Genomic DNA, 25151 nt, shown 5'->3' with positions numbered 1-25151 from the left:
TTCAGCGGATGCGGAAGAGCCCTTTGGGTCGATTTCGGCCGGCTGCGGGGACTGAGTTACGGAAGTCGTAAGAAACTCAGGTTAAAATAATAATAATAGTAATAATATTAATAATTTGGGTCTCCGCAGAACGACGGAGGAGCGGGGGCGGGGTACCGTAACGGAGAGACGGACTTTCTTAAGGCGGGGGGGGGGGCCGCGCCATAGTTTTGATTTTATTTTGTTTTCCCCTTTCCAGTTCCTTTTGTCCTTTTTTTTTTTTTTCCAGTCCCTCCTCGCCCGGCCCATCATGGCGGCCACATCCAACCTGCAGGTGAGCAGTTGCTGGCCGTGCGTCGCGTTCGGGGCGGCGGGGGGGGGGGAAGGAGGGGGAGGTCGCGTGGGAAAGGCGTCGCCCACGTTCCAAAAAGGAAGCGCGCGCGGGGAGGGGGGGCGGTGACGTTCGGAGGGTCGGAGGAGGCGCTTTCCAGCCGCTCAGGTGGGGGGCGATGCTTGGACTTGGGCTGAAGTTCCACCTGTGCCCTCCCGTGGCAGTTTTTATTTATTTTATTTATTTATTTATTTATTTTAATGCCATTTATATCCCGCCCTTCTCCGAAGACTCAGGGCGGCTTTACAAGCTTAGCAGTAGCCTTCATTCTATGTCTATGCCTGCTTATTAGGGCTTTCACACACACACACACCCCAAGCGGCATTATGACAAAGTCAGCTTAATTGCCCCCCAACAATCTGGGTCCTATCTAGTGTGGTGCTGCTACAACACACACACGCACGCACGCACGCACGCACACCAGACTAATCCGGTAACGTGGAAGTTGCCCGGCCCGCTGCTGCCCTTTTTTTTTTTTGCCTTCCTCCTGCCTTTACGATGAGGAACTGATTGGCCAATGTGACGAATCCCCGGAGCTTCCAGCGCTCTCTAGAACTGAGCTTGTAAACCAGGAAGCTTAAAGTAGCCCGGAGGAGGAGGAGGAGGAGGAGGAGGAGGAAGAGGAAGAGGAGAGTTGAGCTAAAAGGACTGGCTAGGACAAGGGGTAGGCAACCTTGGCTCTTTTATGACTCGTGGACTTCAACTCCCAGAATTCCTGAGCCAGCCGGCTCAGGAATTCTGGGAGGTTTTTTTTTATTATTTTAATTCCATTTATATCCCGCCCTTCTCCGAAGACTCAGGGCGGCTTTACAAGCTTAGCAGTAGCCTTCATTCTATGTCTATGCCTGCTTATTAGGGCTTTCACACACACACACCCCAAGCGGCATTATTACAAAGTCAGCTTCATTGCCCCCAACAATCTGGGTCCTATCTAGTGTGGTGCTGCTACAACACACACACACACGCACGCACGCACACCAGACTAATCCGGTAACGTGGAAGTTGCCCGGCCCGCTGCTGCCCTTTTTTTTTTTTTTTTTTTTTTTTTGCCTTCCTCCTGCCTTTACGATGAGGAACTGATTGGCCAATGTGACGAATCCCCGGAGCTTCCAGCGCTCTCTAGAACTGAGCTTGTAAACCAGGAAGCTTAAAGGAGCCCGGAGGAGGAGGAGGAAGAGGAGAGTTGAGCTAAAAGGAGTGGCTAGGACAGGGGTAGGCAACCTTGGCTCTTTTATGACTCGTGGACTTCAACTCCCAGAATTCCTGAGCCAGCCGGCTCAGGAATTCTGGGAGGTTTTTTTTATTATTTTAATTCCATTTATATCCCGCCCTTCTCCGAAGACTCAGGGCGGCTTTACAAGCTTAGCAGTAGCCTTCATTCTATGTCTATGCCTGCTTGTTAGGGCTTTCACACACACACACACCCCAAGCGGCATTATTACAAAGTCAGCTTCATTGCCCCCAACAATCTGGGTCCTATCTAGTGTGGTGCTGCTACAACACACACACACGCACGCACGCACACCAGACTAATCCGGTAACGTGGAAGTTGCCCGGCCCGCTGCTGCCCTTTTTTTTTTTTTTTTTTTTTTTTTGCCTTCCTCCTGCCTTTACGATGAGGAACTGATTGGCCAATGTGACGAATCCCCGGAGCTTCCAGCGCTCTCTAGAACTGAGCTTGTAAACCAGGAAGCTTAAAGGAGCCCGGAGGAGGAGGAGGAAGAGGAAGAGGAGAGTTGAGCTAAAAGGAGTGGCTAGGACAGGGGTAGGCAACCTTGGCTCTTTTATGACTCGTGGACTTCAACTCCCAGAATTCCTGAGCCAGCCGGCTCAGGAATTCTGGGAGGTTTTTTTTATTATTTTAATTCCATTTATATCCCGCCCTTCTCCGAAGACTCAGGGCGGCTTACAAGCTTAGCAGTAGCCTTCATTCTATGTATATGCCTGCTTATTAGGGCTTTCGCCCCCTCCCCCCAAGCGGCATTATTACAAAGTCAGCTTAATTTCCCCCAACAATCTGGGTCCTCATTTTACCTACCTCGGAAGGATGGAAGGCTGAGTCAACCTTGAGCCTGGTGGGATGAGAACCTGCGCTAATTGCAGGCAGCTGGTGTTACTTAAGGAGGCATTAGCCCACTGCTCCACCAAGGAGTTGAAGTCCACGAGTCATAGAAGAGCCAAGGTTGCCTACCCCTGGGCTAGGAGAAAAGTGTTTCCTGAAGGAAGTTAAAGCTTGAAATCGCAAGGATTTCTGGGCCTGGGTTATGAGGTTCAAGGAATAAGGCTGAAGTTCAAATGCCTTGCGGCAACTGCTGAGTATTATCCTGATTGTTTCTGCTTGCCAAATACAGGTAGTCCTTGACTTACAAGCAGCTCGTTTAGTGACGGTTCAACGTTACAACATCGGTGGGGGGAAAAAAGTGACTTATGACCGTTTTTCACACTTGCAACCGTTACAGCATCCCTGTGATCAAAATTCAGGCACTTGCCAACTGGTTCATATTTATGACGGTTGCAGTATCCCGGGGGTCCTGTGATCAGCTTTTGCAAACTTCTGAGAAGCAACTGCAATGATTCACTTGAACAACTGTGGCAAGAAAGGTCGTAAAATGAGGCAAAACTCACTTAACATGTGTTTCACTAGCAACAGAAATTTTGGGCTCGGTTGCAGTCGTACGTCGAGGACTACCTGTAGCTCAAGAGCCTACCTAGGTCAGAGTCAGCATCAGGAACTCAGAATTTGAAGTTGGTTATTATGTGGGTGGAAGATGCAAGGAACATTCTTATTTATTCCTCTTTGTCATCAGTTGACGGAAACAACTCTAATATAATGTGATTATGCCTCTGGGTCCGTAGCATAATTCTAGCCACATTTCTAGATTCTCAGTATTCTTCCACAAATACTTTAATTGCAGAGCCACACAGGAAGTATAGTGGTCATGTTTAATTGTTCTGTTATTAAACCAAGTTATTGTTTGGAGGTGTTTAACATACAGCCAAAAGGAAAGAAAAATGCTTAATACTGTTGTTGTTGTTAGCTGCGAAGTCGTGTCCGACCCATCGCGACCCTATGGACAACATTCCTCCAGGCCTTCCTGTCCTCTACCATCTTCTGGAGTCCATTTAAGCTCACGCCTACTGCTTCAGTGACTCCATCCAGCCACCTCATTCTCTGTCGTCCCCTTCTTCTATTGCCCTCAATCTTTCCCAGCATTAAGCTCTTCTCCAGTGAGTCCTTCCTTCTCATTAGGTGGCCAAAGTATTTGAGTTTCAGCTTCAGGATCTGGCCTTCTAAAGAGCAGTCAGGATTGATCTCCTCTAGGACTGATCGGTTTGATCGCCTTGCAGTCCAAGGGACTCGCAGGAGTCTTCTCCAGCAGCATAGTTCAAAGGCCTCAATTCTTTGGCGCTCAGCCTTTCTTATGGTCCAACTTTCACTGCCATACATTGCAACTGGGAAGACCATAGCCTTGACTATACACACTTTTGTTGACAGGGTGATGTCTCTGCTTTTTAGTGTGCTGTCTAGATTTGCCATGGCTTTCCTCCCGAGGAGCAAGCGTCTTTTAATTTCTTGGCCACAGTCCCCATCTGCAGTGATCTTGGAGCCCAGGAAAATAAAATCTGTCACTACCTCCATTTCTTCCCCATCTATTTGCCAGGAATTGAGAGGGCCAGATGCCATGATCTTGGTTTTCTTAATGTTAAGTTTCAAACCAAGTTTTGCACTCTCCTTCTTCACCCGCAACAAGAGGCTCTTTAGTTCTTCTTCACTTTCAGCCATTAGAGTGGTATCATCTGCGTATCTTAGATTGTTGATATTTCTTCCGGCAATCTTAATTCCAATTTTTGATTCATCTAGCCCTGCCTTTCTCATGATGTGCTCTGCATATAAGTTAAATAGGCAGGGCGACAGTATACAGCCTTGCCGGACTCCTTTCCCAATTTTGAACCAATCAGTGGTTCCGTGTCCAGTTCTCACTGTTGCTTCTTGACCCGCATATAGGTTTCTCAAGAGACAAATAAGATGGTCTGGTACTCCCATCTCTTTAAGAACTTGCCACAGTTTGTTATGATCCACACAATCAAAGGCTTTAGCATAGTCAATGAAGCAGAAGTAGATGTTTTTCTGGAACTCCCTAGCTTTCTCCATGATCCAGCGTATGTTGGCAATTTGATCTCTAGTTCCTCTGCCTCTTCGAAATCCTGCCTGTACTTCTGGTAGTTCTCGATCTACATACTGCTGAAGTCTAGCTTGTAGGATTTTAAGCATGACTTTACTAGCATGAGAAATGAGGCTTAATACTAGTAGCATGGTAATGAATTAGTTACTCTTGCATCAAGTTGTTAAAATAACTTTAATTGTAATTTATAAATGTAAAGTCTTACTTGAAAATGTATGTATGTATGTGTTGCAAAGTAATTATTACCTTATTTTATACCAATTTTAATGTAAATATTTTTCCAGTAAATAATTAAATACTAACGGCATAGTAAATAAAATATTTCCTGGTTTTTGCAAACAAACCTAATATGAGTATGTTGGAAACTTAAGTATCTGGTGTTTTTTTTAAAAAAAATCTGTTAATATTTTTAATACACATTTTACATATTATAAAAAAATGAAACCTTTATAGTATACAAGCCACATTCATATCAATGAAATGTGCTTGGTCATCATAATTTTTAATCATTGCTATATAATATAACATGCTAGATATGGGACAATATCTTTCTCTTAGTAATCCCTTACAGATCAATTTCATTGCTTTCAATTGCAGTCTGGATGCCTCAGGATTCAGTATAGATAGGAATGTAAATAAATGCAGGCAATTACAAAAACAACTCATACCGTACAACGTAATAAATCCTCAGAAGAGAAAGAAAGCTTCTGCTGAAACTTTGGAGCCTGGCAGGAATGTTTTTGTGGGATTCATAGAAAATAAAGCAACATAAACATCACACACAGAGACTTTGCTTTCAGGAGATCTGGGCAAAGTACTAATAACAGAATAATGGTTTAAGGCTGTTACAAAATGGAGTTGTAAGGTAATCAAACTGTATTCTTGGGTTGGTGTGTTGAAAACCTATTTTAATTTAAAGAACAATTAACTTAATATTTTTAATATTTTTTTTCTAGAAAGCAATAGACCTCGCTAGCAAAGCAGCACAAGAAGATAAAGCAGGGAACTTTGAAGAAGCCCTTCGCTTGTATCAACATGCTGTGCAATATTTTCTTCATGTTGTCAAATGTAGGAATTATACTAAATACACATGGCTAGAAATAAACTTCACATTCTTCTCTGTTTTAGAAACAAAATTAAATGCACTGATCTTCCTAATCTCTCTTAGAACTTTTGGGGTGTTTTCTTAAACTACAGATTACATTTACATTTTTATGGCCTCAAGAGAAAGATATGGTTAATTGTTCTGATTAGGATCCTATCCTACTGTCCCGTAAAGGATTCCCTGTGAAGGTGGAAATATTTACTTAGTAATAAATTAAAACGTTAATATGTGACTTGTCACAGCTTTCAGTTGAAATAAGCTCATTAGCATTTTAAGGAAGAACTTAAGAATTGTTGTGAAAGAAATACTTGAAGAAATGTAAGTTGGTTACCAGTGAAAGCAAAAGGCAGAAAATGAATATATTCTGTGTTCGGAGAAGAATGCCTTCCAAAAGAATCATAAGATTATCAGAAAGAGAAAGAAAAAAGCAAAGATAGGAAATTAACTAACTTGGGAAAGAGTGGCAGGAGAGGGAAGGACTAGAAATGGGAAAGAAGATACATGAAGAATCTGAACACTGAAATATTGCTGAAAGAGGTTAACTCATCTTACCTATAATATCTGTATTTATGCCTTGCTACATTTTCTGAACTTTTGAAAGGCCATCTAACACTTCAAGGAAAAGTTTTAGACATTTAGAAAGTTATTTAACTTTTCCTGCTCACTCCGATTTGTTAGAAATAACTAAGTAATAATTTAGTTACTATTTAGTTTATTCATTTGCTCATGCTATTGATTTTACCTCTTTATCTATTTCATTTTCTATGGCATTATAATGTGTGTTTTTTCTCCTGAGGAAAGGTTTGCTGAAGTATAGAAACAAACAGATACATATCTGTTTGTTTATAGGTCCCAATCTCTTAAAGATGTCCTAATCCAATTTGTCTTTAAGTTCTTTAAAAATTCAATCATTGTTAAGCTATTCCAGAGTCTTAATTGAAAAATCAGTGAAACAAGAATAGTTTATTCATTGATAATTTGAAGAGAAAGATTGGATGTATGGGGTTTAAGAAGCTTTTTTTAAGAAGTAAAAGTTGACTTTTTCTTATTATCAGATGAGGCACAGGGTGACAAAGCAAAACAAAGCATCAGAGCAAAGTGTACAGAATATTTGGACAGAGCAGAAAAGCTGAAGGACTATTTGAAAAAGAAGGAGAAAACTCCTCTCAAACCAGTGAAAGAATCTGGTCCAGCTGATGAAAAAGGGTATGCCAGCTTCATTTATTTCAAGATTTTACAAATTTGTTCCCTTCTGTATCATGCAAAAAAGGACTCCAAAAATATTGCTGGGTTTTGGCAAATTATGGAAATATTACACTATATTTTTAGAAGTTATTCTGACTCCAATTAATTTACATATCACTGTTTTCCTTAACATAGTCATTGTGCTTGTTTCTAAAATATTTGGTTCTAAGAATTATGTGCATTATGGTTTCTTTTAATTTGTTTTTCCAGAGGTGGTTAGAAAATAATGAACATAGTATTTAAGGCCCTGGGTTTTTTTTTAATGTATGCACGTATATATCTGATGGACATACATCTTAGAATCAGTGACAAAAAATGGGGGAAAGAATGGAGTCAAATATCAGTGAAGAACTTTTTGGTTTTTCTTAATTAGGCGAGGTTATTTTGTAAATTTGGTTCTCATCTACTGGATTGAAATCAACAACTGAATGATTTCCTTGGTATCTGTTTCATCTATCTTGGAGGGGGTGGTTAGGCTTTAGGTATCTGCCCTCCTTTCCTCGCATTTTTTAAAATTTGTGGTAGACTGATTGTTTCTACTCATGAAATAGTGAGCAGTAGAATGTTGGATTCAATTCAGAATTAATGGCTGTTGATTTTGTTGGATCTATTCCAAAAATGATTTAAAATCGGATGCATCCATTGTATTCAGATTAATTTTGGGCCTCAGTGCTTTTTCCTGTTGAAGGCAGAAAAACAACTTCCATGCTGTTTGGAGAGAGCTTTGACTAAAGCTATTCCCTGTAGTAGCAGCTTTCCAAAATTTTAACTCTTAACACTTACTGGGAAAAATGTTAAGATTAAATGTATACCTTCCTCAACATGTTGAGGAATCTTGTATAATTTGCAGGGTGGGGGTTAGAAAAGTAAGTAGCCAGGTCAGAATACTTAAGAAAGACTAACTTACATCTGTCTATAAACAGTTTTTTGTTATTCTTTTGATAATAATATATATTAAGCTGTATAAGAACCTGAACGTCTAGCATTTTTTGATAGGTATTCTGAGGGGAGACTATTTGTGTTAAAAATGAATCAATCTTGAGCAACAGAATCTTATCTCTGTTTTAGCTGTGTGCTTTACTTACACCCAAATTAGGAATGATAGTGATGGGGAAGGAGAATCAGATGATCCTGAAAAAAAGAAGCTACAGAATCAACTCCAAGGTAGCCTTCCATCAAGCTTTTAATATTTTGAACAAAAGTGTTTATCTCAAGGTTCAGATGAAGAATTCCAAGACATTTAAATATTAAGTGCACCAAGAGGCACCCAGGATACTTTCAAACTTGATACACTAGTTGGTTGTAAGAGGTTGCAACTGGGTTGTGGAAACAGCACCCTCACTTGCACGAGCAGTGGGCGAGCACATGCACACTCCCATTTGCATAAGCGGCAGGCACGTGTGCACGCCGCTTACGCAAATGGAGCTTCCTGTGCACCCTTACTGGCCGCTTGTACAAAACATCGCCTCCCACCACCACCAGTCCACAAAGCCAGAAATGTTGGAGATCTCTGCCCTAGGCTTCTTTGAGACTTCCAAGAGTATTACATATCTTGCTCTTGGTGAGGTATTGGTTAACAGTGGTGTTGAATTGCCTTCATTTGTACACAATCTGCCTGACTGTGACCTGGTGGAGTCCAAACTCTGGAAATAGTTCTGTGACATTTTCCTGCCTAGTGAGCATTTACAGCTATTTTTGGGAGGTGCTCAAAAAAATCTCCTGTTTAAACCATGGCACACTTGTATTACGAAGAACAGACTTTGATAGAGAATATCTGGAATTCTCTCTCTCTCTCTCTCTCTCACACACACACACACAAACACACACACACACACAAACACACACTTATCCCTGACTATCATCTGTTGATTGAAATACTTGACTCTAATTTCCCCTACAAATGACGTTATAACCCTAGAGGTTCATATCCTTTTGCCACACACAGATATTTAACTTTGGATCTTTTTCCCCAACTGATAAGCATAATGTTTTTGACCCCTTTATTTAATTAAGTTGTTTGTCTAGTTTTAGGACTCGTTTGGAGAACAGATCCCATTTTAGGTCATATTTTTTGCAGAAATATTAAAATTCAAGTGCATCCACAAACCTTTTAGCATCACTGTACCTACAGTATGGTGAATTGGTATGAATGAGATAAAAAGGCATGAGTTGTCTTACGGATTTCACAGCAATCGTAAGGGCATGAAATAAATCTTTCCTGTTTACTTCTTGGAAGGTGGACCAACGTGCCTTGTTTCACCGTATTCAAGTTAAAATTGAGATTTAAAGAAAAACATACAGGACCTTTAAATGTTGGCAGTCATTCAGTGAAATTGTAGTATTAGTACGATAGCCCTCTGAAGTTAGCTTGGATTAGAATAGTATTTTCTGTAGTGAAATGAATTGCTTACTTGATTTTGTGTGTAGTATACGCTGCGGTTGCATTCTTCTATTGATTGTCAAAAATTTTGTTTCAGAAGGGATTCTACTTTAAAGGAGATATTTACAATTAATGTTTCAAGAATTATAGCATGGAATGTGGTTACCTATGGTCTTTTTCTTTACAGGTGCCATTGTCATGGAACGACCAAACGTAAATTGGAGTGATGTTGCTGGACTTGAAGGAGCAAAAGAAGCCCTTAAAGAAGCAGTAATATTGCCCATTAAATTTCCTCACCTTTTTACAGGTGATAAGCAAGTGAATATACAATCAGTGCCTTCTTAGCATAATCCTCAGTGTTTGAGATAGAGGTACAAGTAAGGTCATTTAGCTTTCATAAGAAAGATACGTGCAATGTAAGTGAGGCAATACACTTAAGAAATCTACATTAATATCTCCCAGCCAGCTTAATTAACTATAAAAAGGTAAAGGTAAAGGTTCCCCCGCACATGCGTGCTAGTCGTTTCCGACTCTAGGGGGCGGTGCTCATCTCCGTTTCCAAGCCGAAGAGCCAGCGCTTGTCCGAGGACGTCTCCGTGGTCATGTGGCCGGCATGACTAGATGCCAAAGGCACACGGAACGCTGTTACCTTCCCACCAAAGTGGTCCCTATTTTTCTACTTGCATTTTTACGTGCTTTCGAACTGCTAGGTTGGCAGAAGCTGGGACGAGTAACGTGCTCACTCTGCTACGCGGCACTCGGGATTCGACCCGCCAAACTGCCGACCTTCCGATCGACAAGTTCAGCGTCCTAACCCACTGAGCCACCGTGTCCCTTAATTAACTATATTTGGGTATAAAATAGGTTGAGCAGAGGCATTATGTACTGGCTATGTTCTTTGAAGAGAAGAATAAAAAGTGACAATATTTTTCATCATCTTAAGTAAAATCTTACTCTGCCAAGGAATTCTAACTACAAAAGCTATTAATCTTATTCTTTAATAGAAGCTCATTAAAAAAACATTCAACTTTGGTTTCAGTTTCACTGTAGAGAAGATTGGTCAACACAAAATTTGCGTACAGGTAGTCCTCGACTTACAGCACTTCATTTACCATAGTGACCATATGAAGTTACAACAGCAATGAAAAAAAAGCGACTCACGACTTTTTTTCACATTTGTTGCAGCATCCCCATGGTCACATGACAAATATTCAGACACTTGGTAACTAATTCAAATTTATGGCAGTTGCAGCATCCCAGGATCATGTGATCCTGTTGTAACCTTCTGACAAGCAAAGTGAATTAGGGAAGCCAAATTCAGTTTCAGTTTCACAACCATTTTATTAACCACTGCAGTGATTCACTTAACTGTGGCCAAAAAAAATCATAAAATGGGGCAAAACTCTTTAACAAATGTCTCAGCAACCAAAATTTTCGGTTCGTTTGTGGTCATAAGTCGAGGACTATGTATTTCTTGTAGACCAGCCCTCCCCAGTATGGTACTACTGAAATACAATGGGATAATTAAGTGCAGTATTTTAGGCTGTGTGGGTTAGGGTCTAATGAACCAATTGGGACAGTTTCATATTGTGATGAAGATCATAATGTTCCAGAGTCACGAGTTATATTAGTTTTGGGATTCTGTAATTCCACTTCCAGGACAAATGTGGCTTGGTATGTGGAATACAAGTAGCTTCTCCACTTTGTCCATATGTGTCCCTACTTTGGGCAGAAAGAAATCCTGCTAAGGACGGTCACGTTTGTATGGATTACAGTAACACTCCCACAATCACTCCTATGATCCAGCCTGCATTGAGTGCTGCACAGAATTCCTGTGAGGACACAGCCAAGCAACATCAGCTCTGTCCACTTCACAAACGCAGCTCAACGTCCTTATCTACAATTAAGTTCTGACCTGACATTAAATAACGGTACTACTAGGCGTGGACCAAGCTGTCCAGATTAAGCCTGTGCAAAAAGGGAATGCAAAAGCCTTTTTTTAACTGTTAAAATACATTTTGAAAAGTGTGTGACTGCTTTGCGCTTGCTAAATGAGCTGGCAACTTACTAGATTTTCAAAAAATTATCTGTCCTTTCATTCATTTTTAGGGAAGCGAACTCCCTGGAGAGGGATCCTTCTGTTTGGACCTCCAGGAACTGGGAAATCCTACTTGGCAAAAGCTGTTGCAACAGAAGCTAACAATTCTACATTCTTCTCCGTATCATCTTCAGATCTTGTCTCAAAATGGTTGGGAGAGAGTGAAAAGTGAGTAATAACTGATCAAACAATTTAAACATTTGGAATCTGACAGCTGTCTATAAACTTAAACAGCCAACTGTTGCCTAACATAAAATATTCAAAGTATGTAGAAATTATTACACTGTGGAGCAAGGCAAGCAAGCTGCCACTGATATCTGAGTAGAATTGCAATAGATGTTCTGGCGTGAAGCATTTCTTCTTCTCCCGCTCCAATTAATTATATTCAATCTATGCTGGAATCCTGAGAAATGGAAACTATACGTATCTGGTTAATGTATCCCTATGAGGACTGATTCTATTGTTCTCCGTCACTCACATTTATCACATGCATCAGTCACAGCAGCGAGACCCATTTCATAATGGTTACTTTTTTAAAAAAAGTTACTCAGTTCAGGTACATAAAATAAAAGAATCAGATTTATAATCCTGAATTTCTTACTTAGGAAAGAATTAAAACAGTGGAGTCTATAAAACAATTTATCCTTCTGTACAGGTATAAAGTAAATTTGATATCTTTGCATCTTTCATGATTAGCATTGATGGGAAAATGCTAGGAGCTAAGATACCTTGTTGGGGGAAAAATTTGAATGAAGAGCTGAATGAGCAGCTAATTAACTTTTTTTTTTGTCGTCTCATACTATTCAGCCAAACAGTGTGCTACTCTCTGACCAGCAATTTTCAATGTCTGATAAACTTTGTCTAGATTTTGATCCAAATCTAGGCATTATTACAATTTCACTCTCTGCTGGAAGGGGACAAATTGTCACCTTCTGCTCTTTGAAGCACCATAATATCTTCATCAGAATGAGCAGTTTTGCTTTTAATTCTTGGGCCCTCTGTCCTGTCAGTCATTCATTGACCATATTTGATAAAACAGTGGAATGAATTAAATGTAAATGTTATGCAATTTTATGTGATCAAGGGCTAACACGAGGGATTAAAAAGACTTAATGATTAAAGAGTAAGGAAAAAATAGTCAGAAGGGAGGATGGTCTTATAAATTTCTCTTATGGATCACCTCCCAAAATGTGTGTGTTTCACAATTATTTATTTTAGAAATGTTTAAGGCCATCCAATTCCTATCACAGCTATTTATCACAGATTATCTAACTGCTTTGCAGAAAGGATGTTTGAACTAGTGATCATTAAAAGTTGTCCAACAATATGTGAATTAAATTTATAGTTTAATTTGTGAAAATGTGTCTAAAGCAATTAGATGAAAGTTGTTTTTATCTGAATGACTGATACCTTAACTAAAATCTAATTGTAAAAGCTTTAAATGCCTTCCTACATATGCTAGATTAACATTTTATATTAACATTTTACACCCATAAAAAGTGATTGTTTACTATGCTTTATCACTGCACTTTCTTTGATATAATTTAAATTGCTTCCAAGGCTGGTGAAAAATCTATTCCAACTCGCCAGAGAAAATAAACCTTCAATTATCTTCATTGATGAAATTGATTCTTTATGTGGTTCCCGAAGTGAAAATGAAAGTGAGGCAGCTCGGAGAATTAAAACAGAGTTTTTGGTTCAGATGCAAGGTAAGATTATTAAAGTAGTTGATTAAAGTACATTAAAGCATGAGTGTATATTACATAAAGGCTATAAAATACAGCAGTGTTTAATGAGACTGCATGCATCAGGCTGTTTATAATATGTGGAGCTGAAAGTTTTATAGTATATTATTTATGTTATACTTCTTTATGCTATACATTCTACTAATGGGCACTTACTAAACTGACTTGTTTTTTTAGGAGTTGGAACAGACAATGAAGGAATTTTGGTTCTTGGAGCTACAAATATCCCTTGGGTTCTAGATTCTGCCATAAGAAGGAGGTAAAGAATTGACTTATCTCTTATGGTTTGAGCCAGAATGGCTCATAGTTTCAGAGGACTATGGACTGGAAAATTGATATATACATCACAGTTAAAGCATTTCCTTGTTTATGTAAACAGCAGATTTTGACATTAGCGTAAGACAGGGTTGTCAAACTTAATTTCATTGAGGGCCGCAACAGCATTGCGGTTGCCCTCAGGGGGCCGGGTGGGTATGGCCAGGGTGGGCGTGGCCTACTGGGTGGGCGTGGCCAGCTCTACATCGTTGGCATCAAGGGTGCCTATGGGGGCCTGGACAGGAGTGGGACAGATCTGAGGGTCTCTGGCAGGAGGAGGGTCTCTGGGCCAGGGCCAAGGCAGTGGGGGCCGTTCCCTCACTGTTTCTAGGATGGCTTCGCGGGCCACATGAAACCACTTTGCGGGCCAGATCTGGCCCCCGGGCCTTGTGTTTGACATGTCTGGCGTAAGATGTTATTTTATCAATATCAAAAAGTGGAACTAGTGTAGTATAACATTACATTCTTTTAATAAATAGCAATAGGACTTTGATTTATATATCACTTCACAGCGCTTTTACAGCCCTCTCTAAGCAGTTTACAGAGTCAGCATTTTGCCCCCCAACAATCTGGGTCCTCATTTTACCGACCTCAGAAGGATGGGAGCCTGAGTCAGCCTTGAGCTGGAGAGAATTGAACTGCTGGCAGTCAGCCGTCAGCACAAGTAGCCTATGATACTGCATTCTAACCACTGTGTTACCATGGTGCAGGGCTAGAACACTTTGTTCCATTTAACAGGCATATTTTTCAATTAAAAACATTATTTTTGCATAACAGGAAATAGTGAGTAAAAGAAAACTGGGACTGAAGTTTATACTTGGCAAATAATACTGAAAATATTCTGCCTTATTCTCAATTCTGGTTGTTGAACTAGGAATGTTATACCCCAGGTGACTCCTTAGATTTAGTTCTTTATTTGCTGTCTTGCAAAAACTGTTTAGATCGCTTGTTTAACTTAGATTAATAGAGGAGCGTGGACTGTCATGTTCAGCATTTGAAATGCTATATCATGGGCATGGTTAAGAATGTTTGTGATTTTTTTTTAATAAGGTTTGAGAAGCGGATTTATATTCCCTTACCTGAAGATCATGCAAGAGCTGCAATGTTTAGGCTTCATCTTGGGACTACTAAAAATACCTTGTCTGAATCAGATTATCGGGAACTTGGAAAGCGAACTGATGGCTATTCAGGTGCTGATGTTAGCGTCATAGTACGTGATGCTCTAATGCAACCAGTTAGGAAAGTTCAATCAGCAACACATTTTAAAAAAGTGAGTAGCTGGATTTCTTTTCTTTTTGCCGAGAATAAAGAAATATTGCCTAAGGGACCTGTTTTCTGATACCATGTCTCTGCAATGCAGCAAGAACTTAAAAGAGTTCTTCATTTCAGTCTTAGGTTTGGAGTGGTGGGAAGCAAACTCAGTCTCTTAAGAAGGGGATGAATGAAAGCAACAATTAGCTCATTAACTCAAACTTTTTCCCTAAAGTTTTCCTACAGGTTGGTTTAAAAAAAAAGTTTTGTGAATCTCAGTTTTACAAATTGGGGCCTTTTTCTAAATCTCAGATCTCTTGAGAGAGGAGCTGTTGGAGATGCTAGTGAAAGACTTAAATAAAATATCCTCCTGCCTTTCCCAACCTCTCCATCTACTACTACCTCTTAGTTCTCTTACTTTTACTACTAGAGGGATATGGTTGGTCTAGAAATATATTAGTGTTTACTAATCCTGTCAATGTACAATGGCATAGTACAAAGATGACAGAGAGGTTTCTTAGACTTAACAGTTTTATTGTGGTCTCATCTGATACCAACATATACCTGATTTTCTCTGGGCTTGAACTGAAGTTTAATCAAAATGTCTCTGGTTAGTGTGGAATTACTATTTTAAAAAATTGTTCCATTCTTCCGTGAATTAATTTTCAATATTATTGAGCATTACAGTATTACTACCCCATGTGGGAGAAAGATTCAACCTATTCTTCCGTTTCCAGCATTTGGGGGGTGGGGGGAAGAGCTACTCATTTAGCTATTATGACTTGAATAATAATAATACCAGCAGTAAAACATCTTGTACCAGTTTTCTCTAAGTGTAACATTTGAGGTGATCTTGATGTTATTTTTAGCAGCTGTGTTAAAGCTAATTAGACAAAAGATGAAAAGCCTGTACTGATTAGCTGCCCAGTGTTCTTCTTAATTGTATACACCTCTAAATATTTTCGGTTCTGACCTCAAAATTCTTGTTTGTTTCACAGGTGAAAGGACCATCACTATCAGATCCCAATGTCCTAGTAGATCTCTTCACCCCATGTTCTCCAGGGGAACCCAGCGCCATTGAAATGACATGGATGGACGTACCAGGAGATAAACTTCTGGAACCTGTTGTTTGTATGGTAAGTGTTTATTTATTATCGATATTTTTAACTTTGGCCTGCTGTAGCATCTTAGAGTAAAGTTCGCAGATTCAGTCAGGGCCTGTTTTCAGAAACCTCAAGTGTCTTCTAAAATCCCTACGGACTGCAACAGTGCCAAGCATGCCTGGCTCAGAACAAATGGAACCCTATATCTTATCCCGATAGTCCCTGCATAGGCTGAGCATCTCCTTCCTGTGTTCCAATACACGTCCTTTTTCATATCTGAAAATCACAAACTTTTTGTGTACATTTATCATTCTGTATCAACCTATCAATCTTAATGGCTACTATTCTAGCTCACAGCCACCCTATAAACAACACTTTGAAGCTGGGGCTATCATTACTGTTATTTTCATTATGGTTGTTAAAATACTTCATAATCCTGCCTCCTGTTTCCCTACCACAACAACCTTTGATATTAGGATTGAGATAAAGAGAGAGAGAGAGAATGACTGACTCAGAGTCACCCAGATAGTTTTCATGCCTAAAGTAGGCTTAGAATTCAGTGTCCTGTTTCTAGACCAACAACTTTACTGCTATACCAAACTGGTTCTTTACGTTATATACAGTGCTGGTTTATGTATAAATCCATAGGAATGTAGATACCGTATCATATATCTTAGATTTGGTTGCTCTGACTTATCAGTAATTCAAGATTCAAAATGAAGTTTTTTTTCAGTCTTTGGAAATGCTAATAATTGAACTGAAAATCTTTGTTGCACAAATCAGGTATTATACCAACTAAGTTTGTTTTTTTTTAAAAAAAAATTGTATAATGTAATTTATGCTTAATAATTAAACATATTCCTATTCTGGAATTCTGAGTTAACCATAAAACATAAATGATTCATGAATTTTTGCTATCATAAGACTTCTAAAGATTGGTTATGAAATATGGGATGTAGTCATATAGGCCAAAGAAGATCAATAATTCAAGATTCTTACCCTAAAGCTAACTGCATTGTTATTTAGAATTAAATTACTTGCATAGCAACTCAACAGTGATGTCTTTGTAATAATCGTGATGCAGATTATTCAGTCTGCAAGGTAATTTTCAGTTTCTGTTGAAAATATTTGTAAAATGTAACCCTCAGACACTGAAAGTTTTTTCACCTTTGGCTTATGACATAGCAAGTTTCTGGATCCCAATTAAACCATGGCTTAATATGCTGTATGAACTCACTGCTTTAATTTCCTCAAATAGACAAAACTGCATAAGAAATATAGTCATACGATAAAGTACACCCCACTGATTATTGTTTTTACTTTTTCAATATATTTAAGTATACAGATATTTGATCCTAATTTCAATAATAGTAATAGATAAAGGGGATGTAATAAATATATAAGAGCCTTGGTGGTGCGGTGGTTAGAATGAAGTATTGCAGGCTAATTCACTGCTCACTGCCAGGCGTTCGATTCTGACTGGCTCAAGGTTGACTCAGCCTTCCATCCTTCCAAGGTTAGTAAAATGAGGACCCAGATTGTTGGGGGGCAGTACACTGACTATGTAAATCGCTTAGAAAGGCCTGTAAAGTGCTATCGCTGGTGCTATGTACCATATACATTTTATAATCCATTGTATGGATAAACAAACATAAATGCAAAGCCAAGGATTTCAGTGGATTGCTATACAGGTAGTCTTCAACTTATGACTATAATGGAGCCTGCCCATCACGGTCATAAATCATGACGGTTGTTAACCAGGTAGGTCATGTGACCAATTTGATTTTACGTCCTTTTTTAGTGATTAAGCAAATGCTTGCAGTCATTAAGCAGGCCAGTACTTTCCTATGGATGCAGTTTTACTGAAAACTGGAAGTAATTGCCCGTTTTTGGCAAAAACCATCATAAAACACCGTCATGTGACCATGGGAACATGCAAACAGCCCTAAATGCAGCCCGGTTTCCAAGAGCCCAAAGTTCAAGTCACATGACCATGGGGTGGGTGACCATTCGAAATTTGAATTCAGGTCATAACTATCCCCAGTTAGGACCACTGTAACTTCGAGCGGTCACTATGCAACCAGTAGCAAGTGACTAACCATACTTTTTCACATGACTGTTAAAAAGCATTGTTATCAGCTCATAAGGAAGAAATGGTTTTCTTGAACACAAGTTGAAGTTGTTTACAATATGAGCTCTTGGCTTATAGAAAGGCCTGCAGTCATACTTTGACAACTTCTAAGCAAGCAATATAGTAGGCCTCTCTCAAAAGAGGAAATGAATGTACATGGATTATAATTTTAGTTACAAAATCATTATGATTCAGTAGGTGACAGCACTTGGCTGACTTTATCAGGGCTCCAAGTGCTTTAATACTTGGGTAGAAGAAGACTTGCAACTACCAGGGCTGTGGGTTGTATTGGGAAGTTGAAAAATACCCTTGAAGAAGGCAGAAGGCAAGCTTCTGATCTAATGTTGCTAAACAGCTACCCAGGAATCATTGTTGATTAAAGGAGATCTTGCCTTTTACAAAAGTGATTGTTGAGTAGGAGCTGGCCTCTGGCAAACAGCTCAGCCACCTTAGTAACTTGACCCAAATCCAGGGTTCATCTCTTGCTTGTTTATATATCCAGATACCGTATATACTTGAGTATAAGCCGAATTTTTCAGCCCACTTTCCGCTGCGGAAAGAAGCAGGCAGGCAGGGCACGGAGATCCGGAGACCTGCCGACGTTTGGGGAGGTGCGCGCGCACCTCCCCAAATCTCCCCAAACTTCGGCAGGTCTCCGGACGGCGGCGGCTTGGGAGAGGTGCGCGCGATCCTGGAAGCACCGAAGCCTCGGCCGTGCGCAAGTCCTCGGTAAGCTCCGGGCGGTCACTTGCTTCGCGTCTCCTGAGGGAAGGGGGGGCAACTGGAGCGGGCGTGTTTCCTCGCCTGCTGGGCGCCGCGATTTGCCCGGGGAACGCGCGGGCCCCGAATGGCAGCGTGGAGCGAGGAAGCGGACAGCCAGGGCTTCCCCGAGAGCCGCGGCCACACAGGGTATTCCTGTGTATTCAGGCTTGCAAAATGGCGGATCGAGCCTCTGCTGGCGGCGGAGGCTTGCAGAACGGCGGATCGGCTTATACTCGAGTCACGAACTTTTTTCCAGTTTTTGGGGGTGAAAATGGGGTCTCGGCTTATACTCGAGTCGGCTTATACTCAAGTATATACGGTAATAGTTGTTGCACAAGTAAGCAAACACTGTAATTTTAGATGCTACTTAAAAGATTTTTTTTTAATTGTGGCCTGATTTGAAAAATGCTAAAAAAAAATTTCCTTCTATATAAAAAAATTAAAGTCCCAACATAAAAAAAATAGCTTAAGTATTTTTATGTTACAAAATATTGAACTAAATCTAGACCGAAACTGGGTTCATATACTACAGACATGTCAAACACAAGGCCCGGGGGCCAGATCCGGCCCGCGAAGTGGTTTCATGTGGCCCCTGAAGCCATCCTGGAAACTGAGGGAACGGCCCCCACTGCCTTGGCCCTGGCCCAGAGACCCTCCTTCTGCCAGAGACCCCCAGATCTGTCCCACTCCTGCCCAGGCCCCCATAGGCACCCTTGATGGGAACGATGTAGAGCTGGCCATGCCCACCCAGTAGGCCATATGCACTCTAGCCACGCCCACCCAGTAGACCAGGCCCACCCTGGCCATACCCACCCGGCCCCCCGAGGGCAACCACAGTGCTGATGTGGTCCTCAATGAAATTGAGTTTGACACCTTATACTGTATTAGTTCAAAATGCAATTTGTAATAATAATAATAATAATAATAATAATAATAATAATAATAATAATAATAATAATAGTTGGAAGGGACCTTGGAGGTCATCTAGTCCAACCCCCTGCTCAGGCAGGAAACCTTATACCATTTCAGGCAAATGGCTGTCCAGTCTTTCTTAAAAACTTCCAGTGTTGGAGCATTCACAGCTTCTGGAGGAAGGTTGTTCCACTGGTTAATTGTAACTGTCAGGAAATTTCTCCTTAGTTCTAGGTTGCTTCTCTCCTTGACTAGTTTCCATCCGTTGCTTCTTGTCCTGCTTTCAGGTGCTTTGGAGAATAGCTTGACTCCCTCTTCTTTGTGGCAGCCCCTGAGATATTGGAACACTGCTATGATGTCACCCCTCACCCTTCTCTTCGTTAAACTACACATACCCAATTCCAGCAACCGTTCCCTATTTTCTAGTTGCTTAGCATATTGCGATGAATGCATCTTAAGTATTGTGCGTGGGAGGGTGTATCGATGCTTAAGTCATTATGGCTTAGTTTAGTGTTCCAATTTAAATCTAAGTTAGCCCTTTAAAGATGGATCAATCTAATGTCCTCTTGATTTCAGTGGACCAAAGTATAAGCAAGCTTTCCGATAAAGTTTCTGGAACCTAATGGAAATTATATATGTAATAGTTGTCATTTTATATACTAACACTAAGCATCTATTGAGACAGTGGCACCAAGCTAGAAACTGGGAGATCATCAGTTCTTGCCCCGCCTTGGGCACAAAACCAGTGGGATATCTTAGCCTAGTTACTCCCTCTCTAGGAAGGAGACAATAGCAAATGCCTTTTGAAAAATAATTGGTAATTGCCCAGAGTCAAACCCGATTCGAAGGCACACCCCTCCCCCAAAGAAAAACTGTATAGAGATTTGAAGGAAAGAAGTCTATGCAACATTTCATTTGAAGCAAGAGTACAAATTAGCAGTGCAAACGTGTTCACCTGTTCTTTTTTTTTGGACTCAGTAGAGAGTTTCTGAACCTTCTGTTTCAAAGACCTGGAAAAAGCATTGGTGATCTGTACCAACACGTTGGCCTATTTGGTTTTTTTAAATTAAAAAGTACAGAGCAATCTTTCTCTGTATTAGTTGAAACCATTCATAGGCATATAATTTAATCTCCCAGGTGTGCCATTAGTTCCACTAGCATTGTTTTTTGAAGGGCCAGGCCTTCAGAGTGGATTTTGCATTTCTGTGCAGAGGCTGGAGATTTGAATCACCTTTGGGCTCCCTAAATTTGTTTACCATTCAGTGAGCAGACCTGCTCTGCCATCTCCTATTGCGGTTGTGTGAACACATACAATAATCTCACCAACCCAAGGCCACGATCTCTCTTTTCAAAACTTGTTCAGAAAAAGAGAAGCTGTTGTAAACAATTATGAGAAAGGCTTTCTTCACTGACTTACAAATGTAATTTTGACTTCATGCTTTAAGAGACTAACTTATGCCATTGAGGGGTGTGTGTATCTAGTCTCCCTATTACATAGATTTCTGCAGTTACTTTTTCACTTCACTTCATTTGCAATAGAATTAAGTACTATCCATAGTGAAGTATCCCGTAGTGTTTTTTATTTTTATTTTCCTGTAAATTTGCATTTTGAAACCTTCCTCTAGAGTGTTTTAAAATTCTGAGTTATGGAAGAATGAAATCTCACCCTTTTGGGCTGTAAGATATAAAGTAGTAAAGCATTAAGAAATGTGAACGCTGGTTGGAAATGTTTAGGCTGTGGTATATAAGTAAATACTTGAGAGTAAACCGCTTAAGTGAACTTTGCTTGGCCACCTTATAAGAAGGAAGGACTCACTGGAGAAGAGCCTAATGCTGGGAAAGGTTGAGGGCAAGAGAGGAAGGGGACGACAGAGAATGAGGTGGCTGGGTGGAGTCACTGAAGCAGTAGGCGTGAGCTTAAATGGACTCCAGAAGATGGTAGAGGACAGGAAAGCCTGGAGGAACATTGTCCATAGGGTCGCGATGGGTCGGACACGACTTTGCAACTAACAACAACAAAAAAGAGGGAGAGGGCTTTGCTGTTAGTTAAATTGTAATCAATAAAATCATTCTACGGCAAGGTATTCCCTTCTAGGTACAGGTAGGCCTCGACTTAGACCACAATTGAACCCAAAATTCCTGCTGCTAAGCAAGACATTTGTTAAGTGAATTTTGTCCCCTTTTACAACTTTTCTTGCCACAGTTGTTAAGTGAATCACTGTAGTTCTTAAATTAGTAACACGGTTGTTAAGTGAATCTGATTTTCCCATTGACTTTGCTTGTCAGAAGGTTGCAAAAGGTGATCACATGACCCCAGGACACTGCAACTGTCATAAACATGAACCAGTTGCCAAGCATCCAAATTTTGATCACGTGACCGTGGGGATGCTGCAATGGCCATAAGCGTGAAAAAGGGTCATAAGCGCTTTTTTCAGTGCTGTCGTAACTTTGAACAGTCACTAAATGAACAGTTGTAAGTCAAGGACTACCTGTGCCACTAATACAAAGCGGATGTGATATTTCATGGTATCTTGTATTGTTAGATTTCCAATAATATTGTTAGACTTCTGATTTGTGGTGATTATTTGAACAATTGTGGAAAAACTGTTAAAAGTGTTAGAGGCTGTTATGGTTTCTTTGTTTTTATAGCTTCTTTTGTTTTCTTCTCCCATGCCATAATACACATACCATATTTTTCGGACCATAAGACGCACCCAGTTTTTAGAGCAAGAAAACAAGAAAAAAAATTCTTTCTCCTTCTCTCTCTCTCCCTCTCTTTCTCTCTCTCTCTTTCTCTCCCTCTCCCATTGTGCCTTCCTTCCTTCCCTCCCTCTTTGTCCTTCCCTCTCTGCATTAGAGCAGTACCCGCGGAGGCGGCCCTGCAGCCCGGCTTTCTCTTGCAGAAAGCAAGCTGAAACGGAGTGTGGGAGATTGCCAGAAATGCGAATCGGCCGATCTCGTGCTCCTGCAAACTCCCTCGCTCGGTTTCAGCTTCCCTTGCTACAAGAGAAAGCAGGCTGAAACGAGGCAGATTGCATTAGCGCGAGATCAGCCAATTCGCATTCCTGGCAATCTCCCTCACTCCGTTTCAGCCTGCTTTCTCTTGTAGCAAGGGAAGCTGAAACCGAGCGAGGGAGAGTGCAGGAGCGTGAGATCGGCATTTCTCAGCACGTGCCGATTCGTGCTCCTGGCAATCTCCCTTGCTTTCCACTTGCGGAGGTTGGGGCTGGCCATATGGATCACCTTTGGACCATAAGACGCACCCTCGTTTTCCCCCCCACTTTTGGGGGAAAAAAGTGCGTCTTATGGTCCGAAAAATACAGTAATTATAGTCTATGTGCTATCTATGTGAATATGTATGATGGAGAAATATGCAGCTCTTAACTCTTCTTTCATTTATGTGCAGGCTGATATGCTGAGGTCGTTAGCCAACACAAAACCAACAGTAAATGAGCAGGACCTGGAAAAACTAAAGAAGTTCACAGAAGATTTTGGACAGGAAGGCTAATCCAAACAGCTCGCTAATCTTATTATTTCTTTATTTGGCATTACTGCTTCTATGTTCCCAATAAATAAATTGCTCATTCCTTTTTCATAAGAACTAAAGAGCCTCTTGGAAAGATCTTCGGGCTTATGTATATCACTTTCCAAAAATATCTATTAAATGTCATTTACTAGGAGCACGATAATAGGACTTGTTGGCAAAAAAGGACAAATGTGGAATATATATTTTAACATTTGACAGCCCCTTTGGAGAATTTCTCAGTAAGAAATAATATTTGCTACCCATGATCTGAAGTATTTAAAAACTCCTATTGGCCTAAAAAATACTTCAAAAGTATTTTTTTAAACTGAATTCTATTTGGTTGTCAAGTGTTGATTTTTATAATCGGTGAATTGGCTTGCAAAACAAATGCACTTTCTTGAATAATCATCTGGAACTTGATAATGCATATGATTAAAATGTTTCTATCAATTACAGTTTCAGAAGGGAGAAGGCATAGAAAATCAATACTTACTGAGTGCAGAATTGAAGTTCTGATGTTTTTTTTTTATTTCTGCAATATGGTATTGCCTTAAAAACATCAAGCATTGTTCTGAATAACTCACACTCACTGTGCAACCTACCAGAGAACAGACTTGATATGTAAATAGTGTGCGATTTCTCTTCCTGTCTGGTTTCATCTTGCTTTATTCTCTGTAGGAATTTAAACCAAGCAAGGGACATATTCTATTAAAATTCCTTGGAGAATTCTGAAATCCATGTTTTAGCCAGCCATTTGTTGATAGAAGTTGTTTCTGAACAGACCTTCATTTTGAAAGAAGCTCTTGGAACGATGTGCTAAGCAGCCTGAACTTCTCAAGGATGCTCAGGGGAGATGATGTTCAAGATCTACCTTTAAAAAATTAGAAAGAAAATCTATATTGTTAGTTTAATAGATAAAGTATATTAAAAATTAAGCACAGTGCATGTTTTGTTCCCAAAGCCTTTTGTTAAAAAGTATGCATTTTAAAGAAATTCTTGATATGATACATAATGTTACAGTGGCCAGTTTCAACATTAAAAACATTTTACTGAACCTCAGGCTTAAAGTCTTCCTCCTTCCATATAACGGAAGGTGCAGTTACAAGTTTCTTGCTTCTGGATTACTTTAACTGCAGTCAACAAATTATAATTAATGTTATACATGCTTTAAGTAAGCTTCAAACCACGGGTAATGAAGCTGCCTTATTAAATATGCCAGAGTTAAAAATTAATCAGAATTTAAGATTCAATAAATGTTAGCCTTTAGTTAATAAGAAGCAGAAACGTCCAAAAATTTGGCCAGGGTTATGAGGGAGGAAAAGGAAATATGCAAATCCAGGACATTGTTCTCATCATATCAAATTGTGTTCAAATGCAGCCATGACAGCACTGAATTTGTGCCTTGGAAATTTGCCCTGGTTGTAGATAAGTGAGTGCTGTAGTATCTGTGTAACACAAATTACATTTCTGTTATGGAAATGTAGATGCTTATGGTGTTGCAAATTTCTGTGTAAAGTACTATATAGTCATCTTAGAGGTTTTATTTCCTTCTCATGTCTGCATTTTGTGTACAATCATAGGAATGGTTGAAATTTGTCGCTGGATGAAGTAAGTTGCAAGATATTAGTAGTTTACATTTCTGATGTTAGAATCATATATACCTTTGTTAAATATATGGACTATTTTGCTCAATATGACTGTGCAAGTTATACTTTGAAATCTCGTGAAAGGAACTTTTGAGAATATGTCCAAGTTGTTAAAAGTTATGTACATGATCATTATGCCATTTTGTCAGATCTCTTTACTCTCCGGTTTATGCATTTATTTATTGCCTTTATACCCTGCCTTTTCTCTGGGAACTCAACCAAAGTGCAAGGATCACAATTCATAACATCCCATGAACATCCTAAGAAGTAGATTGTGCTGAAAGAGATGATTGGCCCCAAATCGCTCAGTGAATTACACGTGGTTTTGGATTTTGAATCCTAATCTTCCTAATATATGTCAAATCATTTTTCCTTCAA

The 25151-nt window shown here is 40.0% G+C and overlaps 1 protein-coding gene across 3 annotated transcripts; it reads left to right on the top strand.

Moving 5' to 3' along the window:
- On the top strand, positions 1-24908 carry VPS4B (vacuolar protein sorting 4 homolog B). Of its 3 annotated transcripts, none has more exons than XM_083359487.1 (12): positions 1-80; positions 269-313; positions 5511-5622; positions 6715-6865; positions 8001-8068; positions 9472-9591; positions 11394-11550; positions 12943-13091; positions 13305-13386; positions 14493-14712; positions 15692-15829; positions 23008-24908. In XM_083359487.1, exons 2-12 carry the CDS (start codon positions 290-292, stop codon positions 23107-23109), a joined length of 1323 nt encoding a protein of 440 aa, XP_083215613.1. In that variant the 5' UTR covers positions 1-80; positions 269-289; the 3' UTR covers positions 23110-24908. The 3 variants fall into 3 exon arrangements, with proteins under 3 accessions (XP_083215613.1, XP_083215615.1, XP_083215614.1); XM_083359489.1 differs by having other exon boundaries at positions 51-80; positions 239-313; XM_083359488.1 differs by lacking the exon at positions 1-80 and having other exon boundaries at positions 197-313.
- Positions 24909-25151: the final 243 nt, after the last annotated feature.

Source organism: Vipera ursinii, assembly GCF_947247035.1.
Source record: "Vipera ursinii genome assembly, chromosome: 3".
In the NCBI taxonomy this organism is placed as follows: domain Eukaryota; kingdom Metazoa; phylum Chordata; class Lepidosauria; order Squamata; family Viperidae; genus Vipera; species Vipera ursinii.
This window is presented reverse-complemented; position numbering and strand designations above follow the sequence as displayed.